General features: G+C 42.6%; 2 protein-coding genes across 5 annotated transcripts; one reads left to right on the forward strand and one right to left on the reverse strand.

Annotated features, from left to right (window-relative positions):
- Window positions 1-2,118: 2,118 nt before the first annotated feature.
- c4h7orf25 (chromosome 4 C7orf25 homolog) lies at window positions 2,119-5,440 on the reverse strand. Of its 2 annotated transcripts, none has more exons than XM_043688946.1 (2): window positions 5,362-5,440; window positions 2,119-4,133 (listed from the first exon to the last, which is right to left on the reverse strand). In XM_043688946.1, exon 2 carries the CDS (start codon window positions 4,124-4,126, stop codon window positions 2,846-2,848), a length of 1,281 nt encoding a protein of 426 aa, XP_043544881.1. In that variant the 5' UTR covers window positions 4,127-4,133; window positions 5,362-5,440; the 3' UTR covers window positions 2,119-2,845. The 2 variants fall into 2 exon arrangements, with proteins under 2 accessions (XP_043544881.1, XP_043544882.1); XM_043688947.1 differs by lacking the exon at window positions 5,362-5,440 and adding an exon at window positions 4,667-4,877.
- A 49-nt stretch (window positions 5,441-5,489) lies between these two features.
- Window positions 5,490-21,277, forward strand: LOC122549320 (telethonin-like). Of its 3 annotated transcripts, none has more exons than XR_006311492.1 (2): window positions 5,490-5,543; window positions 17,514-17,599. XR_006311492.1 is itself a non-coding variant. In XM_043688948.1 (2 exons), the coding sequence occupies exons 1-2, from the start codon at window positions 8,270-8,272 to the stop codon at window positions 17,941-17,943; spliced, it is 615 nt and encodes a 204-aa protein (XP_043544883.1). In that variant the 5' UTR covers window positions 7,821-8,269; the 3' UTR covers window positions 17,944-21,277. The 3 variants fall into 3 exon arrangements, 2 of the variants coding, with proteins under 2 accessions (XP_043544883.1, XP_043544884.1); XM_043688948.1 differs by lacking the exon at window positions 5,490-5,543 and adding an exon at window positions 7,821-8,454 and having other exon boundaries at window positions 17,514-21,277; XM_043688949.1 differs by lacking the exon at window positions 5,490-5,543 and adding an exon at window positions 16,300-16,515 and having other exon boundaries at window positions 17,514-21,276.
- Window positions 21,278-25,308: the final 4,031 nt, after the last annotated feature.

Genomic DNA, 25,308 nt, shown 5'->3' on the forward strand with positions numbered 1-25,308 from the left:
AACTCCACAGAGCTTTGTTGGGAAAAAAAAAGTTTGAGCAATGGATTAGTCTTGAAGGAAAATGGACGAAGTCCAGGACAAACTAAACTGTGTTGCTCTAATGTTGTTATTTTCAGTGCCTATATCAAGGCCAGGTGGTATCTAGGATTTCTTTACTTGTAGCAGTTTTGATAAAACGGAGTGGTTTGCAAAGCCTTTTGTAGAAGGCAGTTAGAGTCATCAGCCATACTCCTGGGTTCGGAGTCGCACACAGTCCAGACCAGGTAATGGTTTTCTTCCCAAAAGAGACATTGGTGAATTAGATCAAGATGAGTCATTTGTAACAATTGACAGTGGTTACACGGTCACTATTAGACAAATTGACACTAAACTTGGAAGAATTGTAACTGTGAGGATGACAATGTGGAACTCAAAAAAGTCACTGACAGTTTGAAGTGGGTGGACAGGTAGCAGATGAGTTCAATGCAGTCAAGAGTAAGATTATAGACATTGGTTAGAATGAAACTAAAAGACAATATAAAATAAGGGAAACAATTCTAAAAGGAATGGAAGATCAGAGAGACTTAGGTGCATATGTGCACAGAGATCATTTAAGGTGCAGGACAGGTGGTGAGCAGTTAATAAAGCGGTGTTCTCGTCTTTGTTAATAAGGCTATAGAGTACAATAGCAAAGTAATATTGAATTGTATACAGGTGTGGTGCCACATTGTAGAGAAAATGTGAATGTATTGGAGACAGTGCAGAAGTAATTTACAAGAATAGTTCCAAGAATGAGATACTTCAGTAATGATGACAGGTTGATGACGTTGGATCTGTTCTCTCTCGAGAGGTGACTGAGCAGAGATTTGATAGAGGTTTACAAAAATCACAAATGGGCTGGACAGAATAGATGGGGAGAAGCTGTTATGCTCCTAAAAGGAAAAAAAAAAGCATAGACTCAAAGTGATCTGCGAAAGAAGCAAAGGTGGTCTGGGGGTTAAAACAAAAAACTTCTTTTTTCACAGCTAGTAATTAGGGCCTGGAATGTTGTGCCTGAAAATGTGGTAGAGGCAGGTACAATTGAGACATTCAACTGGGCACTGGATGATTGTTTGGATAGAAATGATGTGCAAGGATATGGGGGAAAGGCAGGAAACTGGCACTAGGTAATAGGAGCAGTGCAGGCACAATGGGTCAAATTGCCTCCTCCTGTGTTGTTACAATTTTGGGATTCTAGTTTTTAAATAAAATCTAACATTAATCAAAATTTCACTGTACAGTGGGATTCATAACCAAACCTGACACAGGTTTAAGTCACTGAAGTCTATGGTACAGGTTAAAGGAGCTCAATATTACAACTGATAACATTGTTCTGCATTCCTGGGTAAACGTACTCCTCTGTTCTGCATCAGAATCTCCCCAGAAATTGTGGAAGGTTTTAGCATTGATCTGTAGCTATGATACAGATTATATGGCAATTAAAGAGAACACAGCTATCTACCAATGTTTGGGATATGCCTTTATTACAGGTATCTACCATGAAGACAGCTAACTCCACATTGAATAAAATCCTGTTTCTAACAGTGCATAGTACCACCCTGCTGCCAATGAGGTGAATGTTTTCTTTGCCCTGCAGTTGTGCACCGGTGTCCACTCATCTTCAGATTAGATTAGATTAGATTAGATTAGATTACTTAGTGTGGAAACAGGCCCTTCGGCCCAACAAGTCCACACCGACCCGCCGAAGCGTATACCACCCAGACCCATACTCCTACGTTTACCCCCTTCACCTAACACTACGGGCAATTTAGCATGGCCAATTCACCTAACCTGCACATTTTTGGATTGTGGGAGGAAACCAGAGCACCCGGAGGAAACCCACGCAGACACGGGGAGAATGTGCAAACTATTAGACGAATTTGAATTGTATACAGGTGTCACCTGAGGCGGGTCTCTGGCGCTGTGAGGCAGCAGTGCTAACCACTGTGCCATCGTGCTGCCCTTTTACTCCCTATCATTTTGTTTGCTTTTTAAATCCTCCCAATTTCATTCTTAATTCCTCCACTAATTCTTTCTTATTTTAGCCTAAATATCTTTTAATTCCCAAAAGCAAATTTAAAAATTACAATACTTAAATTGTATTTTACCTTTATCCTGCAAGGCTCTTTTAATACTCAGTATATCATGAAGGCACCAGTTAGAACCAAACAATATTGCCCACACTTAACATTAGGAAAATAATTCATCAGTCATCCTGCTCAGGACTCCACTTCCCAAGCAGTTTGGGCTTGCATTCCACTGAGCTCAACATTCTATTGAACTCAACAGGTGCTTGCTTTTCAATAACAGAAAACAATTCACAATAACAGCATTTGCTTGCATACATTTTTTAAATATTGCAAATTAACAAAATAATTTGTACTTCTGTGAACCATCACCAAAGTGTTTGCGAACTGTACTGTATTCACAATGTTTCAGAATTGCACCACAGGCCATGATAGAGTTGTTTTTCCACTCTAGAGGATGAAGATTTGATTTTATTCCTATTAATTGACTGCTAATTTCCATTGCAACTCTTGGCCTAACATAGCAAAATAGACTCAATGGCAAGGACTGCCATGAAGCCTGTTACCTGTCAGCCTGAATACTTTTTAAATGGATGCTTTGTAGTTGGTGTAGCCATGAGAGAGACAGTGGGGAGGAAAAGTGAGATGGTGGAAAAAACCTGCAATATCTAATTAGCTGTCTGTTATACAAGATTTGATATCAATGCAAGAGCTGACAAACTGTATTTTATACCAATGTGCAAGTTAAACAGACCCACAAAGTTCTTAAGATATCATAGTATCATTTGCAAGATGTTACTTCATCTTACAAAACCACTATTGCAGACTTTCTCACGAAAGACAGTCCCAGGTAAAGGTGTTGCTGTTGCTTCCTTGCTCTCTGTTAAAGCTCTTGGTTGATGGATAAACACACTGAATTTCACACCTTGGTTATCTGCAGCACGAACAAACCCACTGTTCGCTGTCATTGTGATTGCCTTCAAAGCATCTCCAGTGCCAAAGATAGTAATAGAGCGACTGTTAATTTTTGCACTGGCTTCCAACCTGGATGCCCGTTCGGAAGGCTGGTCTGGTACAACTTTGATTTCCTGCAACAGCTTCTGTGCCCGGGCCTTTTCTCCAGGGCCACCGAGTGTCTCTAAAATGGCTTGAAAATCTTTCACAGCTGATTCACACGCAAACAATTCTTTGTTCTTCATGAAGGCTTGCAGCTTGGGCAACACACTCTCTTCCCTTTCCTGTGAAGCTTGCTCTGTCAATACTTTCTCCTTAAAGATGAAGCAGCAGCCTCCATGGCTTACTGCCGATACAAAGGTGATCAGCGTGGTTATGTCTAAATTGACACGATTGCAAAAATCCACTTTTACCTCAGCCGGAAAGGCAACACTGGCAACAATTGTAGATCGGTCTACTTTTGTCACTTGTAGAGGCTCCTCCAATTCTTCATCAGAGTCAGCTGAACGATCAGCCTCCTCCATTAGATCAATCATCGAATTCACAGCTACAATATCTCCACGTACTGAGAGCCCCATTTCTTTCAGTCTCTCAGCCATTGGGCTAGAGATGCCATTATAAAAGGCAAACACAATGTGTGGATTACTGTACTGCACCAGCTGCTGCTTGCTTGCTTCCAAGTAATCTTCTGCTTGCTCAACAATACTTTTGTCTCCATACTGGCCTCGCCCCACCCAGATACTGTGCAGAGCCTCAGCTTTCCGGCCAATGGCTTTGACCCAGGTGAGGCCACCGTTTGCAACGACATCCACCACAATAGACTGCTTTTCACCGGACTGTTCCTGATAGTTGAAAACGTGCAGCAGGCTCACCACATCATCCAGGCTCTCTGCCGACTCGATAACCGCCTTCAGGTGGGTCAGGTTCGTGCTCTGCAGGTGGGACTCCTTCACGGAAACCTTGCCTGCTTCAACTTTGCGTAAGAACTTCAACTCAGCCTTCAGTTTGCTGCAGAGCTTAGGACCGCCCTGAACCCCACCCAGACGGGAGCGGGACAGCGCCTCCGCCCTCTCCAGCAGCTGCCGGGCTTCAGCGATCCTTTCAGACAGTATCTTCTGTAAGGACATTGCATCCCTGAGAAAAAAAAACAAACACCTACAGTTATAACCAGGGTTTTTACAGGTGGAAGCAGCGTGGGGAGGGAGCATGGGGGAAGGAGGCTGAGGCTCATTGCAGGATTCTAGCAAGGGGCATCTAGATGCAGACCAGTGAACTAGGTCAAAGGGCTCAGAGAGTAGACCATTCACAGGTTAGCAGCAATGCACTGCTCAAATTCCAGCAATTCAAGCCCATTCCAAGGGACAGGCTGCAGTACAGTACAGAAGGAATGCTGTGTTGTTGCATATGGAGTTAAACAGAGGCCTGTCTGCCCTCTCAGGCAGATGTAAACAATCCCACATCACTTTTCATACAGGACCAGAGCATAGTCCTGGTTGTATGCCCAATAGTTAATCTTCAATCAACATTGATCTCACTGCTGTTTCTGGGACCTTTATATGTTCTACATCAATGGTGACACCTTGGTTTGTTTTTGATTGTTAACAATTTTGGTTGTCTGCTACAGGACTGAGAGTACTTCCCTTTCTTTCCACAGACCTATCACCCACCTTTACCTCTCTGAATAGCCTTCCTGAATCAGACATTTATCATGAAAGATGACAACACTTCATAATTATGAACAATGCTGTTAAACTCTCCTGAATGAAGCCAGGCCTTAATCACTGTCTCTCAGATCACCTATTCAAAATCAGAACCTCAGACATTCCAATGGTCTTCCTGACCCACTCACAGCCAGTCTTTCTCCCCACACCTCAAATCAGTCTCTCTCTCAACCCCCCTCCCATTTCTTTCTCCTTCCCCCACACCATCCTTCCTTCCACTCACCCTCTCCCAATACCTACCCTCTCCCAGGCCATGCGTATCACCACAGTTCCCTCCTCAATTCCTTTGTCTTAAAACATATAAGTATAGGAAATAGGTGCAGGAGTAGGCCATTCAGCCCATCAAGCCTGCACCACCATTCAATATGATCATGGCTGATCACGCAATCTCACTATCCGGTTCCTGCCCTCTCCCCATACTCCTTGATCTGTTTAGCCACAAAGGCTACTGAATATACTAATGAACTGGCTCCAATAGCTTGCTATGGGAGAGAATTCCATAGGTTCATAACTCTGAGTGAAGGAATTCTTTCTTCCTCCCTGTCTCTGTCTCCTTCTCCCTCTCCTCTCCTCTCCATCTCTCTCTCTCTCCCCCTCCCTACCCGAACCCCCTGTCCTCCCTCTCTAACCCCATCTGTCACCTTTCCAGATCCTGGGTCTGGCCTCTTCACCGCCTTCCTCTTAGTGAGGTCAGTCTACCGGAAGTGTATCCCTGTTTTGCCACGTTGACGTCTCACGGCTCCGCCATGTTGGTGAGGGACACAGTCATGCGCAGTAGGTGATATCGCACAAATCGGGGAGGAGGAGTAAAGGAATGGGTGAGGTCGGTGATGAAAGGTGGAGAGGGTTATTAAACATGAAAATGGGGTAATGAAGCGGGAATAGAAATGTGTCATAAAGTGGAGAGAGGAGGAAGGGGAGGACTGAAGTTGTTGGGGTAATGAATAATGGATAATGATTTGGGGAAGAGTGGAGTATCAAAGGATGAGGGGGGTGGGGTAACAAAATGGGGAGAAGGGAGTAACAAACGAGGGAAGAAATTAAGAGGAGGAGGAGTAAGGGATGGCTAATCATCCATGATATTCCCTAATTGCTAACTTCAAAGTGCAGGGGGTGCTGCTTTATCAAACAGTTACACATTTTGAAACAGAATGGGGTATCAGTGCCTGTAAAGTCTGCATAGTTACCTCTCGAAAATGTAATGATGCAGGGAAACATATCAATCCTGAAATCTGAGATACTGGAATTTTTAATCAGTGATTGCATTGTACTTTATCTGGGAGAAAGTGAGGACTGCAGATCAGAGCTGAAAATTGTGTTGCTGGAAAAGCGCAGCAGGTCAGGCAGCATCCAAGGAGCAGGAGAATCGACGTTTCGGGCATAAGCCCTTCCTCAGGAATGTACTTTATCTGTGTAAATTTTCCTAAAAAAAAACTGCAAGGCCTTGCTTTTAGGGCTGCTGAAATGGTAATGGGATATAAGCTTTTCTAATCCTCAATTTACAGTTAAACCCAATGTAACATTGTCTTTATTGCACAGTAAACAGAGGAGCAGAGTTTTGCTTTTGTTATGACAGAGTATAAAAGGGGAAATATATTTCTAGGGCGAGAGAGAGAGCTAGTAGAAAGCAAGTAGAAGCACCTGATGGAGGAGCGGCGCTCCAAAAGCTAGTGTGCTTCCAATTAAACCTGTTGGACTATAACCTGGTGTTGTGTGATTTTTAACTTTGTACACCCCAGTCCAACACCGGCATCTCCAAAACATGACTAGTAGAAAGCAAGTTACCAAAGGAATTGATTACTTTATACTTAAGTGGCAGCTCAGTTGGTCGCCCTCTCAGTTCAAAATACCATCCAGAGACTTGAACTTAAATGTTAAGGCTGATACTCCAGTGTAGTAGTAAGAGTGTGTTGCATTTTTGCAGGTTCAATTTTTGTGGTAACTTTAAACAGATCTTTAAACTAACAGATGGATGTCAAAGATCAGCATAGTGGCTCAGTGATTAGCACTGCTACCTCACAGCACCAGCCACCCAGGTTCAATCCCTGCCTCGGGTGACTGTCTGTGTGGAGTTTGTACATTCTTCCTGTGTCTGCATGGGTTTTCTTTGGGTGCTTAGGTTTCCTCCCACAATCCAAAGATATATAGGTCAGGTGAATTGGTTATGCTAAATTGTCCATAGTATTAGGTGCATTGGTCAGTGGGAAATAGGTCTGGGTGGGTTACTTTTTGGAGGGTCAGTGTGGACTTGTTGGGCTGAAGGGCCTGTTTCCACACTGTAGGGAATCTAATCTCATGACACCTTTTCCAAAAACAGCAGGAGAGCTATCCTCAATATCTGTCCCACAGTTAACATAAAGAAACAGGTTTGCTGGTCGTTACCCCTTGCACAAATTGGTTGCCATGTTATGATGGTGACTACATATTAAAATATTTAATAAGCTGTAAAATATTTTGCAGTATCCTGAGATCCTGAACGAGACCCTATTTCTCACATTGTAAGATTTTGAGACCAGTAATAATTTTGCATGTAGAGCCAAAAGGCAGTTAGCATACAGGTCAGTTAAAAATTAAAGTTAAGTCACATTTGATTTTCACACAATCAAGTGAGTATAACATAGCAGGCTTTCAGCTGTCCTGTTCACCCTTTTTGTGGGGTTCCTTTATGATGAACTGTGTCAAAGTTAAAGGTGTCATTCCCCCATGACTTCCTAATAATGATATGAATCTGTAATTGAAACAAATGCTTGTTTAACTTCAAATCAGCATAATTTGTCAAAAGGAGTAGAACAGCTTTTTCAAAAAGATCACTCCCTGTCAGAAAGCCTAATGATGCCACCCAGCTCATTGTTGAGAAGGCATAAAATAGGATGGGTGACAGTTTATATCCTTAACTAACTTGATTGAATGATTTGATGAGGTTAATAGAGAGGGTTGATGAGGAACTTGGCAAGGATCCTTGATAAATTGCAACATAAGAGCCTTTAGAATAAATGGGACAGAGGCACCATGTACCAAGGTAGGTAAGTGATGGGAATCAGAGAGCAATCATAATTCTGACTGGAGGAAGGTATATAGCAGGCTTTCCCAGGGTCGGTATTAGGATCACGTCTTTTCCTGATCTAAAGTAAAGGCATAAAGTTGGGTGTACAGACACAATTTTAAAAACTGTGGATGATACAAAGCTTGGAAATACTGTGAACTATGACGAGGATTGTGATAGTCTTCAAAGGGCTGTAGACAGACTAGTGGAATGAGCAGATATGTGAAATACAAAATTAAATGCAGAGAAGTATGAAGTGATACTTAAGGAAGAGGTAATATAAACCAAAGAGTACAAATTAAAAGGAGCAGGGGGACCTTGGGGTTATATGAATGCAGATTGCTGAAGGTGGCAGAATAATTTGGGAAGGTTATTAATAGGACATACCTAATCCTGGATGTTATACTTAGAGGCATACTGTGCAAAAACAAGAAAGTTTTGATGAACCTTTGGTCACAACTCAAGTATTGCTTCTGATTGTCACTACTACGCTGAAGAATATAGTGATGCCTCTAGCAGCAGATGGTAAGGGTGAAGGAAGGTACCGTGGAGGGGAGCCAGTTAGTCCCTTCCCGCCATTCCTGAAGGGAAGAAATGGATTGTTAGACCTGAAGCAGAGGGAAAGTCCTGCTGGAAAGAGAGAGAAGGATTATGATGAAGAACGCCTCAAACAAGATGGGCAACTGAAAATGTAAATACCATGTTTTTCTATTCAAAGTTTGTGCGAAGATTTGTAGCTCGGGTGCTCGTTGTTGTGGTTCTGTTCGCCGAGCGGGAAGTTTTTGTTGCAAACGTTTCGTCCCCTGGCTAGGCGACATCATCAGTGCTTGGGAGCCTCCTGCGAAGCGCTTCTTTGATGTTTCCTCCGGTGTTTATAGTGGTCTGTCCCTGCCGCTTCCGGTTGTCAGTTTCAGCTGTCCGCTGTAGTGGTTGGTATATTGGGTCCAGGTCGATGTGTTTGTTGATGGAGTTTGTGGATGAATGCCATGCCTCTAGGAATTCCCTGGCTGTTCTCTGTCTGGCTTGCCCTATGATAGTAGTGTTGCCCCAGTCAAATTTGTGTTCCGTGTTGTCTGCGTGTGTGGCTCCTAAGGATAGCTGGTCGTGTCGTTTCATGGCTAGTTGATGTTCATGGATGCGGATTGTTAGCTGTCTTCCTGTTTGTACTATATAGTGTTTCTATAAACACCGGAGGAAACATCAAAGAAGCGCTTCGCAGGAGGCTCCCAAGCACTGATGATGTCGCCTAGCCAGGGGACGAAACGTTTGCAACAAAAACTTCCAGCTCGGCGAACAGAACCACAACATGTTTTTCTATTTTTAGCCTTAATTTATTTTAATGTTTGTAAAGACTTGCTGCTGATGGAGTAAATAATCCGAATCATAACCTTCAGGCAGTCTGTATGCTTAAATCTCATAGAAAGGATGTGAAGACAGAGAGAGTGCACAAAAGATTCATGAGAATAGTTCCAGGTATGAGGGACTTCATTAGTTACTTGGATGAATGGATTGGGAAGCTGGATCTGCTCTTCAAAGGAAAAAGGTCATAGGGAGATTTGAAAGAATTACTCAAAGTCTTGAGTCTGGACAGAGTGCGTAGGAAGAAGCTGTTACCGTGGCTGGAAGGGTCAAGAAACAGAGAATCTGAACTTACGAAACAACTAACAGCAACGTGAGGAAAAATATTTTTATATGACAGTAGATAACATTTGGAGTGTACTGCTTGAGAGTGTGGGGGAGGCTGTTGTAATCATAGCTTTCAGAAGGGTAAGCACCTGAAGAGAGGGAAAAAAAAAGTAGGTCCAAGAAAAATGCAGTGGAGTGGTACTCGATGAGTTGCTTAATCAGTGATCAAGTATAAACATAATGGCTGAATGGCCTCCCTGGCTAGATCATTCTATACTTCTCCATCAAATGAGATGGGTTCAGTGCGTTCCTGCTTACCCTTACACAAGTAGTCTGTGTATCTTGCAGGGCGTATTATGCTACACATGTTGCATTGACAGCCCATATAACACAGGTGTCATTGTGAATAGAAAATGATACAGATTTGGTTGCGTAAAACCAAAGCTTCCTTGCAAAAAGACCACACTGCTTGGATATAAGTTAATTTGTTTAATCACTGAAAGGGTTGGAATTGGATTTCCTCTGTCACCTGGACACTCTGCAATGTGGTTGACTCTTTAACTACCTTCGGAAAAGATCTTGCAAGCCACTCCATTGTATCAAACCACTAAAAAGTCTCAAAACAAACCTGAATGGACTACATGCCATCGAATAAGGCATCCAGAATGACAACTGCAAACACAGCCTGCCAACCATTCAAAGTCTTTCCAACCAATATCTGGGGATTGTTGCCAAAATTAGGAGGGCTGTCTCACAGATTAGTCAAGCAATAGTCTGACATTATCTGTAAGGTATGATTCTGAGTATGACAGTGTCCCAGACAAACCGTCAGTATCCCTGGGTATGGCCTGTCCCATAGCAGGACAGACCCAGCAGAGGTGGCAGGACAGTCAGGAGACAGTCAGGAGATAGTCTTGTGCTATCAGGTCAAACTCAACTAAAGAAACCTCTTGCTAATTACCATGTACTGCACTCACCACCACACCCCCACTCAGCTGACGAATCGAATGAACACCATTTAGAGGAAGCACCGAGAGTGGCATAGGTACAGCATGTATTCAGGGTGGGGGACTTCAGTGTCTGTAACCAAGAGTGGCTCAGCAGCAGAATTAGACTAGATTACATTACGGAAACAGGCCCTTCGGCCCAAGAAGTCCACACCAACCCGCCAAAGCGCAACCCACCCATACCCCTACATTTACCCCTTACCTAACACTACAGGCAATTTCGTGTAGCCAATTCACCTGACCTGCACATCTTTGGACTGTGGGAGGAAACCGGAGCACCCGGAGGAAACCCATGCAGACACGGGGAGAACGTGCAAACTCCACACAGTCAGTTGCCTGAGTCGGGAATTGAACCCGGGTCTCTGGCGCTGTGAGGCAGCAGTGCTAACCACTGTGCCACCGTGCCGCCCACTAATGTTGCCTGAGGTGGAGAGTTTTAGTTATGATGGGAGATTGGATAGACTAGGGTTGCTTTCCTTGGAGCAGAGGAGACTGGGCGGAGGGACATGATTGAGATACATAAAATTATCAGATGCATAGATAGGGTTAATAGGAAGGAACGTTTCCACATGGGATCAATGACTGGGGGCGTAGATTTAAAATAAGACGCAAGATCTTTAGATGAGATGTGAGGAGACAGTTTTTCAGGGTGGTAGGAATCTGGAACTCACTGCCTGTAAAGGTGGTAGAGGCAGAAACTTTAACAACATTTAGGAAGTATTTAGATGTGCACTTGCAAAGCCAACGCATATAAGGCTATAGGCCAAGTGCTGGAAAATGGGATGAGAATAACTAGGTGCCTGTTTTTGACCAGTTCAGATTCAATAGGCCGAAGAATCTTTTCCTGTGCTGTACATCTCTATGACTTTAATTCTAAAAGACAAAGCTGTGAGACTGAGTCCTGCAACAGGAAGTGAGTGGATTGAATCATGACAGTTCCCAGGGTTCTTAGCATAGACATGGTCTAATGATTACAGTTAGAACATAGAACAGCACAGCACAGAACAGGCCCTTCAGCCCATGATGTTGTGCCGACCATTGATCTTCATGTAAGATAAAAATAATGTACGAACCCTCAAATTTCTGTGACTTGTACGCTGATGAAATGGAATCTATTTCTGTTCATGGAGGCAGTTGTGTTCTGAAATAGTGCTCTCAAAGCGACATGTGTACAGTTTATTGTGCCCAATACTTGGGAAAAGCCAGCTACATAGGCAAAGCCAATTGTCTGGGCTGCAGCACTGACTTTGTCATGGGGAATTGGTCATAGAGATGTACAGCATGGAAACAGACCCTTTGGTCTAACCCATCCATGCCGACCAGATTTCCCAACACAATCTAGTCCCACCTGCCAGCACCCGGCCCATATCCTTCTAAACTCTTCCTGTTCATATACCCATCCAAATGCCTTTTAAATGTTGCAATTGTACCAGCCTCCACCACTTCCACTGGCAGGTCATTCCATACACGTACCACCGTCTGCGTGAAAAGGTTGCTCCTCAGGTCTCTTTTATATCTTTCCCCTCTCACCCTAAACCTTGACCCCAGGGAAAAGACTTTGTCTATTTATCCTATCCATGCCACTCATGATTTTGTAAACCTCTATAAGGCCACCCCTCAGCCTCCGACACTCCAGGGAAAACCGCCCTAGCCTGTTCAGCCTCTCCCTATAGCTCAAATCCTCTAACCCTAGCAACATCCTTGTAAATCTTTTCTGAACCCTTTCAAGTTTCACAACATCTTTCTGATAGGAAGGAGACCAGAATTGCACGCAATATTCCAACAGTGGCCTAACCACTGTCCTGTAAAGCCGCAACATGACCTCCCAACTTGTGATTAAGTGAGGTGATTTTCTCAAAATTGCCTTGATAACAATCTTGATACGTTTCTGGGTTGAGGGTTGTGCTATCCCATACTGATCCCCAGTGTACTTTGACAGGAAGAATAAAGGAGCTGAATATTATTTAAATGGAGAAAGGCTGCAGACCACAAAGATCTGGGAGTCCTCCATGAATCACAAAATGTTAGCATACAAATTCAGTGGAAGATAAATGGAATGTTAGCTTTTATTTCAAAGGGACTGGAACATAAAAGTAGGAGGCGAAAGTGAAGACTGCAGATGCTGGAGATTAGAGTTGAGAGTGTGGTGCTGGAAAAGCACAGCAGGTGCCTGACCTGCTGTGCTTTTCCGTGCCTGACCTGCTGTGCTTTTCCATAAAAGTAGGAGGTTTTGCCAAAACTAAAGAAGGCATGAGTCAGACCACAGCTGGAATACTGTGAACAGTTTTTAGTTCCTTATCTAAGAAAGTATATATTGGAATTGGAAGCAGTCCAGTACAGAGGTGGAGGCACTGCCTTATGAGGAAAGGTTGCATAGGTTGGGCCTGCGCACATTGGAATTTAAGATGAAAGAGAGACAATCTTTTTGAAATGTACAGGATTCTTAGGGGACTTGGGGATTTGACAGGGTAGATGTGAAAAGGTTGTTTCTTCTTGTGGGTAAGTCTTCGGACCAGAGGGCATAAGGGATCACCCTTTTAAGACAGAGATGAAGAGGAATTACTTGGAGGGTAATGAATCTGCAGAACTCTTTAGTGTAGAGAGCTGGCGGGGCTGGATTGTATGTTCATGACTGAGTTGGACAAATTTTTAATCAGTGAGGGAATCAAGGGTGATGGGGAAGAGGCAAGAATTTTAGGTGGAGTTGATGATTATCAAGTCAGCTATGTCTCATTGAATGGCAGAGCAGATTTGTTGGACTGTAAGGCTGGTGTAAAGCAGAAGAAATTGATTGTTTCACTCGCTGCTGGGCAATGAAGAGAAAGAAAACGTTTCTGCAATAAGTTCATATGCTAGCCTAGACAGCAGCAAAGGCTTGCTTACTAGCTAAAACAGGAAGGTGACTTTAACTGGCTTCACTGATACCAGAAAAACTGTCCTAATGCTGAAGGTTAACTCCAAACATCCTTGCAGAATATGGCAAAACTCAGTGACTGTGCTAATTTGGATGCAGAGACAGTTTTCTACATAGGTGTGCAGGACCTGCAAACACACTTGGCATAATCTTGGAAGGTTAAAATCAACTAGGTGAAAGTGGGTGCTGCAGATTCTGGAGATTAGAGTAGTGCTGGAAAAGCAGAGCAGGTCAGGCAGCATCCAAGGAGCAGGAAAATCGACGTTTCGGACCAAAATCTGATGAAGGGCTTTGGCCCAAAACGTCAATTTACTTGCTCCTCGAATGCTACCTGACCTGCTCTGCTTTTCCAGCACTACTTGTTGTGAAACTTGAAAGGGTTCAGAAAAGATTTACAAGGATGTTGCCAGGGTTGGAGGATTTGAGCTATAGGGAGAGGCTGAACAGGCTGGGGCTGTTTTCCCTGAAGCATCGGAGGCTGAGGGGTGACTTTACAGAGGTTTATAAAATTGAGGGGCATAGAGTCTTAGAGATGTACAGCATGGAAACAGACCCTTCGGTCCAACCCGTCCATGCCGACCAGATATCCCAACCCAATCTAGTCCCACCTGCCAGCACCCGGCCCATATCCCTCAAAACCCTTCCTATTCATATACCCATCCAATTGCCGCTTAAATGTTGCAATTGTACCAGCCTCCACCACTTCCTTCCTCTGGCAGCTCATTCCATACACGTACCACCCTCTGCGTGAAAAAGTTGCCTCTTAGGTCTCTCTTATATCTTTCCCCCTCACCCTAAACCTATGCCCTCTAGTTCTGAACTCCCCGACCCCAGGGAAAAGACTTTGTCTATTTATTTATCCATGCCCCTCATAATTTTGAAAACCTCTATAAGGTCACCCCTCAGCCTCCGACGCTCCAGGGAAAACAGCCCCAGCCTGTTCAGCCTCTCTCTGTAGCTCAGATCCTCCAATCCTGGCAACATCCTTGTAAATCTTTTCTGAACCTTTTCAGGTTTCACAATATCTTTCCGATAGGAAGGAGACCAGAATTGCACGCAATATTCCAACAGTGGCCTAACCAATGTCCTGTACAGCTGCAACATGAGCCCCCAAATCCTGTACTCAATACTCTGACCAATAAAGGAAAGCATACCAAACGCCTTCTTCACATCCTATCTACCTGTGACTCCACTTTCAAGGAGCTATGAACCTGCACTCCAAGGTCTCTTTATGGATAGGATAAATAGACAAAGTCTTTTCCCTGGGGTGGAGGAGTCCAGAACTAGAGGGCATAGGTTTAGGCTGAGAGGGGAAAGATATAAAAGAGACCTAAAGGGCAACTTTTTCACACAGAGGGTGGTACGTGTATGGAATGAGCTGTCAGGGGATGTGGTGGAGGCTGGTACAATTGCAACATTTAAAAGGCATTTGGATGGGTATATGAATAGGAAGTGTTTGGAGGGATATGGGCTGGGTGCTGGCAGGTGGGACTAGATTGGGTTGGGATATCTGGTCGGCATGGACAGGTTTGACCGAAGGGTCTGTTTCCATGCTGTACATCTCTATGACTCTACTCTAATCTTGGCAAAATGTTGGATGTGAGCAACACAAGCTCTGGCAATATGCTGTTTCATTCCCTAGCATGTAAAGTTTTAATAACCTGTGGTTGGGGGAAAATGAAACAAATCTTTACTTAAATATTATAATTGCCCAAAGTTTGTGAGAAGATTTGTAGCTCGGGTGCTCGTTGTGGTTCTGTTCGCCGAACTGGGAATTTGTGTTGCAAACGTTTCGTCCCCTGTCTAGGTGACATCCTCAGTGCTTGGGAGCCTCCTGTGAAGTGCTTCTGTGATGTTTCCTCCTGCATTTATAGTGATTTGTATCTGCCGCTTCCGGTTGTCAGTTCCAGCTGTCCGCTGCAGTGGCCGGTATATTGGGTCCAGGTCGATGTGCTTATTGATTGAATCTGTGGATGAGTGCCATGCCTCTAGGAATTCCCTGGCTGTTCTCTGTTTGGCTTGTCCTATAATAGTAGTGTCATACGACCAGCTATCCTTAGTAGCCACACACGCAATTGACAAGCAACATTAATTCGACTGGGACAACACTACTATTATAGGACAAGCCAAACAGAGAACAGCAGGGAGTTCATAGAGGCATGGCACTCATCCACAGATTCAATCAATAAGCACATCGACCTGGACCCAATATACCGACCACTGCAGCGGACAGCTGGAACTGACAACCGGAAGCGGCAGATACAAATTATTATAAATGCCGGAGGAAACATCACAGAAGTGCTTCACAGGAGGCTCCCAAGCGCTGAGGATGTCACCTAGACAGGGGACGAAACGTCTGCAACACAAATTCCCAGCTCGGCGAACAGAACCATTATAACTGCCATTAAAATTTACCTTTAAGGACATTTTGTTTTCTCAACACTCCAGCACATAGCACTTTTTCAGTGCTTCTGAATATAATGTCCAGGGTTTAAGCTGGACAAACAGAAAAATGGAGACCACATTTTATTCCTATTTAGTTTCCATAATGAAACCTTTACTTTCTGTGTCTGAGTTCCCAATGCAGGTATCGCACAATAGAAATGGGGATTCAGTGAAATTGCAAAATACCAATTACCGAGTCCTCATTCCCAAGATATCACTCAGAGAATCTTTCCCACCTGTTGGAACTCCAGTGGTTGAAATTGTAATAACACAGATAATTACAATATATTTCATACAGACTCAAAAAGGTTAATTCAATGTGTGGACAGATACTAAATTCTGTTCTGACCAGGTCGTTGAGAAACATAAGAAAGGTATTTCTGGGCCACCTGAGTGTTTTGTGTAGCTGTTGCAATTAGTTCAGTCTATATTGCTCTGCCAAGTTTGGAACTCAATAATTAAGTGATGCAACCAAAACAGAAATAGGAGCACAAACCTATTTAAACTCATGCCCTATGGTGTGACGTCAGCCAGCTAAGGCTTTTACATCGAGTCACTCTTTAAGAACACACATAGGATCTTGCCTGTATTTCTGACGATACAGTTTAAAGATGTTTTCAGTTTCTAAATTTAAGAGATTTAATGGTGGTTTACCCTCTGCTGCCCTAAGATGTGATATAAAGGAGGTCAATTCAGCAAACAAAGAGTATTTCACTGCTTGTTGGCAGGATCTGATGATGGTAACGAAGGCACTGAGCAGGTATAGGATTTTTTTCTAACAGGTTCTTTCAGTAGTGTTTTGCATTGTCAACATTGAGCAAGTTACATTTGATAGCGGACAACAGCAACTCCCTGTCAAAATCTTAACATTGTGTGTGACAGAGGGGACATTTCCTTTGGGGTAAGCAGCAGGAATTGTGAACATTTATGTTCTAGAGAACAGTTTGTTTTATCAAACGTGGCTCTTTTCCAGATTTGAGAGAGGATTTGCCTGTGTATTTTGTGTTGTGTACTATAAACCACTTTAGATTCTAATTTGCACTTAAAGAAATTAGATGTTAAATATCTTGAGAAATTTTGGACATACCTAATAACTTTGTTTATTTTGATTCTTAATTAAATGATTTACACTAATTTATTGTCATTGAAAATAGATTGTTCCAATGGTGTGATTAGGAAAGAGAAATTACAGTAGAGATTGAACAGAATGGCAGGACGGGTGTCTGCTTTGCCAAGTCCCAGGGCCAGGGTTGCTTGAATATTTGAGATGGGGACACACGTCTGTAATGGTGCAAGAATACACCCTTATTCCATTCTGATAGGACGCATATAGGTCAAGGATTCCTTCATGATGTCAACTGGTCACAACAGTTCCCCGTCCTGTTCAGAACTAATCCATGTGTGGAACAGGTATTGGCAGCAACAAAATGGCTAGAATCAACAGTCAATTAGTAGTCTCAGTAATAAATGCTTCTTGCTATATATTTGTTTCCAATCCTAGAATGCTAAAAAATGTTCAGCACTTTGTTCTAATTAAAGGTTTTGAAGAAAGATTTTTGTGGAAGAGGATCTGATGATTGTAAATCAAGTTCCCCAAATGTAGCAGCATTAATCTTCTAAAAAAAAATCAATGAAATCTTGAAGTACAACATGAATTTAAATGGATTTTAGTGCTTTCGGTTATTTGATATATTTTAGTTTGGACTTGTTTTGTCATATTTGTACGGGTCCATTAATACACCGTGTTTTATTTAACAGAAATGCTCTGACTGAAGATGATATCACTAGAAAAGAACACTATGGCCAGAACCAACAGGTCACATTCATTGTGCAGAATTCTCCTGATCAGAAGATGAGGATAGGCAGACTTGGAGAGAAAGCAGTGGAGTATCAGCTCCCATATAAGAATGTCTTACCAGTACCAGTCTTTGTGCCATGCAAAATAAAGTCAGTCACCAAAGAAGACCTCAAGCCTGAGTTTTCTCTATCTCTAGAAGAATTGAGAGGAAAAGAGAGATTTGAAAGAGCACTAAACAACACGTGGTCATTCCCTGACAAGCAGCAAGTTTCAGTAATGGAAAAGGAGTTACCTCGCATTGTGCAGCCAGCAAGTGGGAACTTCAGGGCCTCGGCTCTTTTGTCTCCCCTGAATATATATTCACAGCCTGAAGCTGCTCACAGAGGCTGAGTGTGGAGTAAACTGGAACGTGTTCACTTGCAAGAACAGTTAGTTTTAGGGCCTTATAGTAAGATATGTTAATGAAAAGTTCTGCCATTTGAGCCATATTAGTTGGGTTATGTATTAGTTTTATTCCAATAGAGATTTTTTCATAGTTTGCCCATTGTATTTCAGCCGCAGGCAACAAATACCTTGACAATTATTGGTCCCACAAATTACTCCCACAGTTTGAATTTATGTTTCTAATGTTTGTTGTTTCTATTTTTAAAAATTAAGAGGAATAAAGTCCAGGACCCTGTTTTGAGAAGTCAGAGCTGTCATTGTCAATGGAGCTTTCTACTCCAAGTGCACAGCATGTTCCATTGAGCTGATGAAGCTGCCAAAATCTGTGGTAAAATTGTATTCCTTATGTCTTTTACGTTAAACAGAAAGTTATAATAACACTATTGTACCCATCAGCTATCATCTCAGTAAAATATGTAACACTCTTACTGGATGCCACTCACTTTCATGGTCCTCTGTTTGTCCTCAGAACAATCATAATATTCATTTAGTACATCTGCAGAATAATCCATCACCTATCCTCAGAATTATCTTTGAAGCAATTTTTTGTAACACTTCTAAATTATATAATAGCCAACTAAATTATATAATATATATCCTGCTGTTATAATCCTGTAATATTTTCTCATAATGTACAGAATCTTACATGGGTCCAAGCGACATGGGCTATGGTGAGGTGTGTATGGCAGAATTGAGTGACAAATCCGGCAATGTCTATCTCGGTGATGAGACTTCATTTATTTATGCTTTTCAGAAGTGGCATAGTGAGATTTTCGGTAGGCAACAACAAGATCCCAATTGATGAGGATTACCGTGGGCTAAATGCCACAACCCACCAAATTAATATTCAAAATCCCATGTTACTAAATGTGCCAAACAAGCACAACATTGGAAAAATGTGACAAAGAAACCAAGGCAAGCGCCTTGCAGATTCAGCTAACCATTTGCTCCAAATGACCTCCATGTTGGACACTGGACATCAACATCTCAGGGTGCATACCATGGGCACCAGCCACAGATATACCTATGTCCACAGGAGATTGGCATTTGATATGTGCCAGCCTCTATGAACCCTCAAGGCACTTCTCTGATACACTTACAGGATGGTTCTGCACTTCAGTGTAGCACCTCTGGCTACACTGGCATTGATCTTGTAATTCTGCAGTAAGGACATTGTGCTGGGGACATGCACCCAACACATGGACTGCACCAGGCTGCATGTTCACTTCCTGTCATAGTGATCACTCACTCTGAGCCCATCTGGATGCTCACAGCATCCTTGCCTTGCCCTTTTGCACTTTGCCCCCTTAGCCAGCGATACCACTATCTTGCCACGCTATTTAGTGCATAAACCTGGCATAAAGCCTGAACCCTTGCCATTCTTGTCAGCAGCCTTCTGTCAAATCAAGAGAAATAGCTTTCACTCAGGGGCTCCTGACGCAGTAAGTCAAGGACTGCCTTGGATACCAGTGCAATAACTCTGAGTGATCAGAGTCAGAATCCTCTCCTCGTAAGGGAGGAGGAGCCAAATGATGAGCAAAACACAACCTATCTTGACTCTGCCCTATTGTTGGCTTTTTACTTCAAGGAATAAGGGACAGGGTGATATTTCAGAAAATGAAAGTGGGTGACACAGCTATTAGTTTTGATGCAAGTGGAAAGGTACAGTCAGTTCTTCGATAACGTGATGGGTGTGTTCTTTTGCAATGCCACGTTATAAAAAAATTGCACTTTAGAAACTGCGCTTAAAGTGTTGGCACTGTAATCGCGTTACAACCAACACACGTTTTAAAAATTCGCGCCGTAGAAAAACGTCCCCAATTCATCAATCACATTACAGTGAATTTACATTGATGTGAAATGCATTATGACAGAATGACCTGTATCCTGAGCAAGTGAGGAAAACATGCAGGGTTCATGGTGTCAGGCATTAGGGGTAGGTGACAACAAGTGAGGGAGCATGTTGCAGATAATAGTGAACATGTTACAACGTGAGCCTTGGTGGGAGATGGAGGCAATTATAGAAGTACAGTGAATGTAAGGTGTGGGAGAGAAGACTTATGCTGGAATAATGGAGAAGGTTATTGGCCTTCCTGCTACATTGCTGTGCATTTCTCTGGATGGCTGAGACTGCAATAACCTGGTGGCAACCTCAGACCAGTTTGGCGTGGTCTGGTCTTTTGTTCTCTGCTGCAGGCCTGGATGATAGCAAGTCCCATCTGGACATCACCCCATCTAGCAGGAGCTCCCCTGGACACTGCCATATGGCACCTTTGCCCCAGACGTGGCAGACAGGCGGCAAATGTCAAGAATCGTGCAGGTCAGCTTTGAACTGATTGCTTAACCAGGTGCACAGTAGGTTTTAAAGATGGCACAGGTGCAAGTGATGCTTGTGAATTCTGGGAAACTCATCATGTGATGACTGTACTGGGAATGATGGACGGTGAGCTGGAGCAGAAGTTGGACATGAAGGACAGCATATTACTAGAGTAGCTCATTAATGAGGCAAATTTAGTAAGATATGGCAAGAAAACACACTAAGCCCCGCATCAAGAAACCCTCAAAATAGCTCAACACAACTTAGACTTCACCAAAGAAATTTAAGATTCCGTTCTTTATCTTTGTAGAATGTAATTTTATCTTTTGATCACTCTTCTTTGCTGAACTAGACATAACTTACTATATTTACTTATCAGATCCTATGCCTCCTTTATTTTTCTGCTCCTTACTTTATCACACAACCTCCTTCCACTGTCCTTACACCCACACTCTCATGAGCAACTCTTCTGTTTGCTCAACAATCACCTTATTGTTCTGATCAATGCCTTTACCTAGCTAGCTGTACCATGACTATCTCTCAGCACAAACAGCTATAGTCTAAAGTGCAAAGGTTATGCAACCAGAATGATTATCATTAATGGCAATTTATTCAAACCTGAAGTTTTGAAAGTAAAATGAGGTGTACCTCATTAATGCAACCAGCACATGATAGGAATAAATACTCTGCTTACTCTGCCACAAAAATACATTAGCTAGAATATCCGTGCTGTGACTATCGCATTAGGATTTTGAAATGTTGTATTGCTACCATATAAATGCTGCAACTTTCAGTTTGGATCATTGCTTCTCTTTATTGCATGTGGTTTGTTTATCATGTATTAATTAAAGACACAATAAAACAAGGACTAGAGTTTAAGAGGTTCCTTGTAGTTGATAACAACAAATGTTATTATTTTGTGAAGTGTGTTCGGTTGCTTACTTTCTCAATATAATTATTCCTGAGTGAATGAAACATAGCTGCCTCTCAGTCTTTGAAACTGGCAACACATCAAAATATGTTTTTAACTAATACTATATTCCACAGTTTGCACTGACATGAGGTTTAATAGCAGAGAACAAGGAGTTAAGATAGTTCAGAAAACAAGGGGGAAATGAATTATTTTATGTACAGCTAGTTGTTGTAATCTAAAATGCGCTGGTTGAAGGCTGGTTGAAGAAGATGCAATAGTAAATTTCAAGACCTGGAATAGGCATTATTTTACATATGGCCTTCTACTCCATTGCATGATTCTACAGGGTGAATTTTGGATTTGCTGGGCTGATGCTAGAGACCTTTAAAAATGGCAAGTGGTTCTAGGATGCAGAAATCCCACCTCAAATTCTGACAAAACAACTTTTGCTGAAGGTGATGGAATATGAATCACATTGGTTGGAAACCCAAACTTAAGCTCCATTTGAAAACAGTGCCAAAATGAAGTTGAACAGACTATTTTCGCAATTCCATAGGCCTTAATCCACAGTGGGGGAAGTATATATCAATGTAGTAGATCCAACTCCTTGAAAGGTGGATCAGGTCTATTTAAGCAACTCATAATCTGAAGTTATTTAAATCCCCAGTCTTTCAAACTACTGGTCTCAGAATTGGGGAAAGCCTGTGTCCTCTCCCCACCAGCCGGATTGCTTTGACTAAAAAGGCATCTGGTGTAGCTATTCAGCTATTATTTCTGTAATTTTGATTTAGTTCATTATTGACATTTTCTGTAGTGTGGTATTACAGCTGAATGCTTGTCTCAGTTTAAAATTATCGTAGAAATGATTTAAGTGGGAAGATGAAAGTGCTACTCTGCCTGAACTGAGATGCAGTGCTCAGCAAAGCACACCCCTTAGATCGTCACCATCTTGCATCCCCTGCTGTCTCAGTTTCAAAAGTTGCAGAGACACTTAGCTAAAGGCTGAGTTCACATTTGATTGACCGCTTACAGAAGCTACTAAAAGATTTGTTGGGTTGTTGAGTAAAAGTTTGTTTTTATGACAGAATAACCACCTAGTGGAAATGAAACTCTCTCAAGGTGTTTCATGATTGCTTTATCAAGTGTACATCAGATTTATTGAAAGTTTATTTTTCCCCAACTGCATTCAGCTCCTGATTCTGCCTATTGGAATGTTTCCTGAAGAAGGGCTCATGCCCGAAACGTCGATTCTTCTGCTCCTTGGATGCTGCCTGACCTGCTGAGCTTTTTCAGCAACACATTTTCAGCTCTGATCTCCAGCATCTGCAGTCCTCACTTTCTCCTAAACCTCTATAAGGTCAACCCTCAACATACAAAGAAACTAGGAGCAAGAGTACACCATTTGGCCCTTTTAAGCCAGCTCCACCATTCCATTTAATCATGACCGATCCTCTATTTCAATGCCAAATTGCAGCTTACTCCCTTCAACCCTTGGTGCCTTTAAAATGTAAAGTATTATCAATCTTTTTCTTGAACTTCCAGTCTTCTGTGGTTCGCTACCCTTTGAGTGAAGAACATTTTACCCATTTCAATCCTAAATGGTCTGTCCCAAATCCCAAAACTGTCTCCCTGTCTCTAGACTCCCCAACCAGAGAAAATATTCTCCCTGCATCTAGTCTATCCAGCCTATTAGAATTTTTCACGTTTCAATCAGATCCTCTCTCATCCTTCTAAACTCCAGCTAATACAGCTAGAGTTTCAGAGAACATCTCTGGGACACCCGCACCAACCAACCCTACCGCCCTGTGACTGACCACTTTAACTCCCCCTCTCATTCCGCCAAGGACATGCAGGTCCTGGGTCTCCTCCATTGCCAAACCCTAACCACCCGACATCTGGAGGAAGAACGCATCATCTTCCACCTTGGGATCCTCCAACCACACAGGCTCAATGTGGCTTTCACTAGTTACCCCATTTCTCCTCCCCCCCCATCTTATCCCAGTCCCCACCTTCCAATTTGGCACCACCCTCATTGAATGATCCTACCTGTCCATCTTCCTTCCCACCTATCTGCTCCAATCTCCTCTCCGACCTATCACTTTCACCCCCACCTTCCGATTCTCCTGCCCCTCAGATACTGCCTAACCGGTGCTTTTCCAGCACCACACTCTTCGACTCTAACTAATACACGCCCAGTTGAACATATCTCTCCTCATAGGACAGTCCTTCCATCGCTGGTATCAGCCCAGTGAATCTTGGCTGCACTCTCTTTATAACAAGAATACCCTTTCTTAGTTAGGGAGAATAAACAGTACCTGATACTCCAGTTGTGATCTCACCAAAGCTGTGTGTAGCTGCAGTAAGACATCCCTAATTCTGAACTTAAATTCTCTGGCAATGATGGCCAGCACACAACCTGCTTTCTTAATTGTTTGCTGCCCCTGTCTAGTTTCATTGACTGGTGTTCAAGGACACCCAGATCCCTTTGTATATCACTATTTCCCAATACATCTCAATTTAAGTAACACTCTTCCTTTCTGTATAACTTCACATTTATCCAGGTTGTACTGCATCTGCCATGCAATGGCCTACTCACTCAACTTATTGAAATCGCCTTTGAAGTCTCCTTGCATCCTCCTCACGATTCACAATCCTGCTCAGTTTTGTCATCAGCAAACTTGATTCCCTCATCCAGGCCATTTATATACATTGTGAATAGCGGGGCTCGAGCACTATTTTTTAAACATGGATGTTGCTCTTTCTCCCTAATACTTTTTCATCCAAACTAACATGGTGAGCAAAGTAGGACCACTTACTACCGCTTTGTAATTTCATATGAAGATATAGTTCTACAAGACACAAGAGTTGCAAAGAAACTTCAAGCTCCACTGCTCGAATCACATTGGCAAACATCCTCCTTATGGATGAGCCCAGTAACAGCACTTTTAAAAGAGAATTTTGAAAGCATATCCTGGATGTTGATTGGATGATAACAAGTCAATCCTGTAGTAGAGTCAGCATGTTGACATGGTAAACTTTCTCTCCATTATCTTTTATTATGGAGTTTTCACGGCAGGTGCACAATGAGCAGTCAGTGGCTGAATTAATTTAAAACTTTGAATATGCTTTCCTTAAACATGCATGGTATTCAGATTATGGGACATCATTCCAATCCTTTGTTGTTCTTGGGAGAAAGGAATTAGCAAATAAATCACTTATGGGTGTGTACATTGGAGCATTGGTTGTGAACATTGAGCTCAGTTTATGATTTGACATACTGCTTACAACTAATGAATTGTCCATTCAGATTTTTGTACATACATCAACCTGTGGTCTACCTTTTATTCAGGACTCTGTCTCACAATGTGACCACACAGATGTCGTAGAAGGCATGTCATAGAGTCACAGAATAATAGAGATGTACAGCATGGAAACAGTCACCTCAGTCCAACTTGACCATGCCGACCAGGTATCCTAATCTAATCCAGTCCTATTTGCCAGCACTTGGCCCCATATACCTCCAAACCCTTCTTATTCATATATCCATCCAGATGCCTTTTAAATGTTGTAATTATACCAGCCTCCACCACCTCCTCTGCCAACTCATTTCATACACGCACCACCCTTTGCTGAAAAAGTTGCCACTTAGGTTCCTTTTAAATTTTTCCCCTCTCACCCTAAACTATGCCCTCTAATTCTGGACTTTCCCAACACAGGGAAAAGACTTTATCTATTTATCCTATCCATGCCCCTTATAATTTTATAAACCTGTATAAGGTCATCCCTCCGTCTCTGATGCTCTAGGTAAAGCAGCCCTAGCCTATTCAGCCTCTCCCAATAGCTCAAACACTCCAACCCTGACAAGATCCTTATAAATATTTTTTTAACCTTTTCTGATAGGAGGCAGACCAGAATTGGACACAATTTTCCAAAAATGGCCTAACCAATGTCCTGTATAACCGCAACATGACCTCCCAACTCAATGCTCTGACCAATTAAGGAAAGCATACCAAACACCTTCTTAACTATCCTATCTACCTGCAACTCCACTTTCAAGGAGCTATGAACCTGCACTCCAAGT

The sequence above is a fragment of the Chiloscyllium plagiosum genome, chromosome 4 (assembly GCF_004010195.1).
Source record: "Chiloscyllium plagiosum isolate BGI_BamShark_2017 chromosome 4, ASM401019v2, whole genome shotgun sequence".
Taxonomy (NCBI): domain Eukaryota; kingdom Metazoa; phylum Chordata; class Chondrichthyes; order Orectolobiformes; family Hemiscylliidae; genus Chiloscyllium; species Chiloscyllium plagiosum.

Coding starts and splice junctions, on each gene's coding strand:
- LOC122549320 (XM_043688948.1), top strand. CDS start 8,270: ATGCCTCTAGCAGCAGATGGTAAGGGTGAAGGAAGGTACCGTGGAGGG. Junction 8,455..17,513: donor CAAGATGGGCAACTGAAAAT/GTAAATACCATG, acceptor TTTATTTAACAG/AAATGCTCTGACTGAAGATG.
- c4h7orf25 (XM_043688946.1), bottom strand. CDS start 4,126: ATGTCCTTACAGAAGATACTGTCTGAAAGGATCGCTGAAGCCCGGCAG.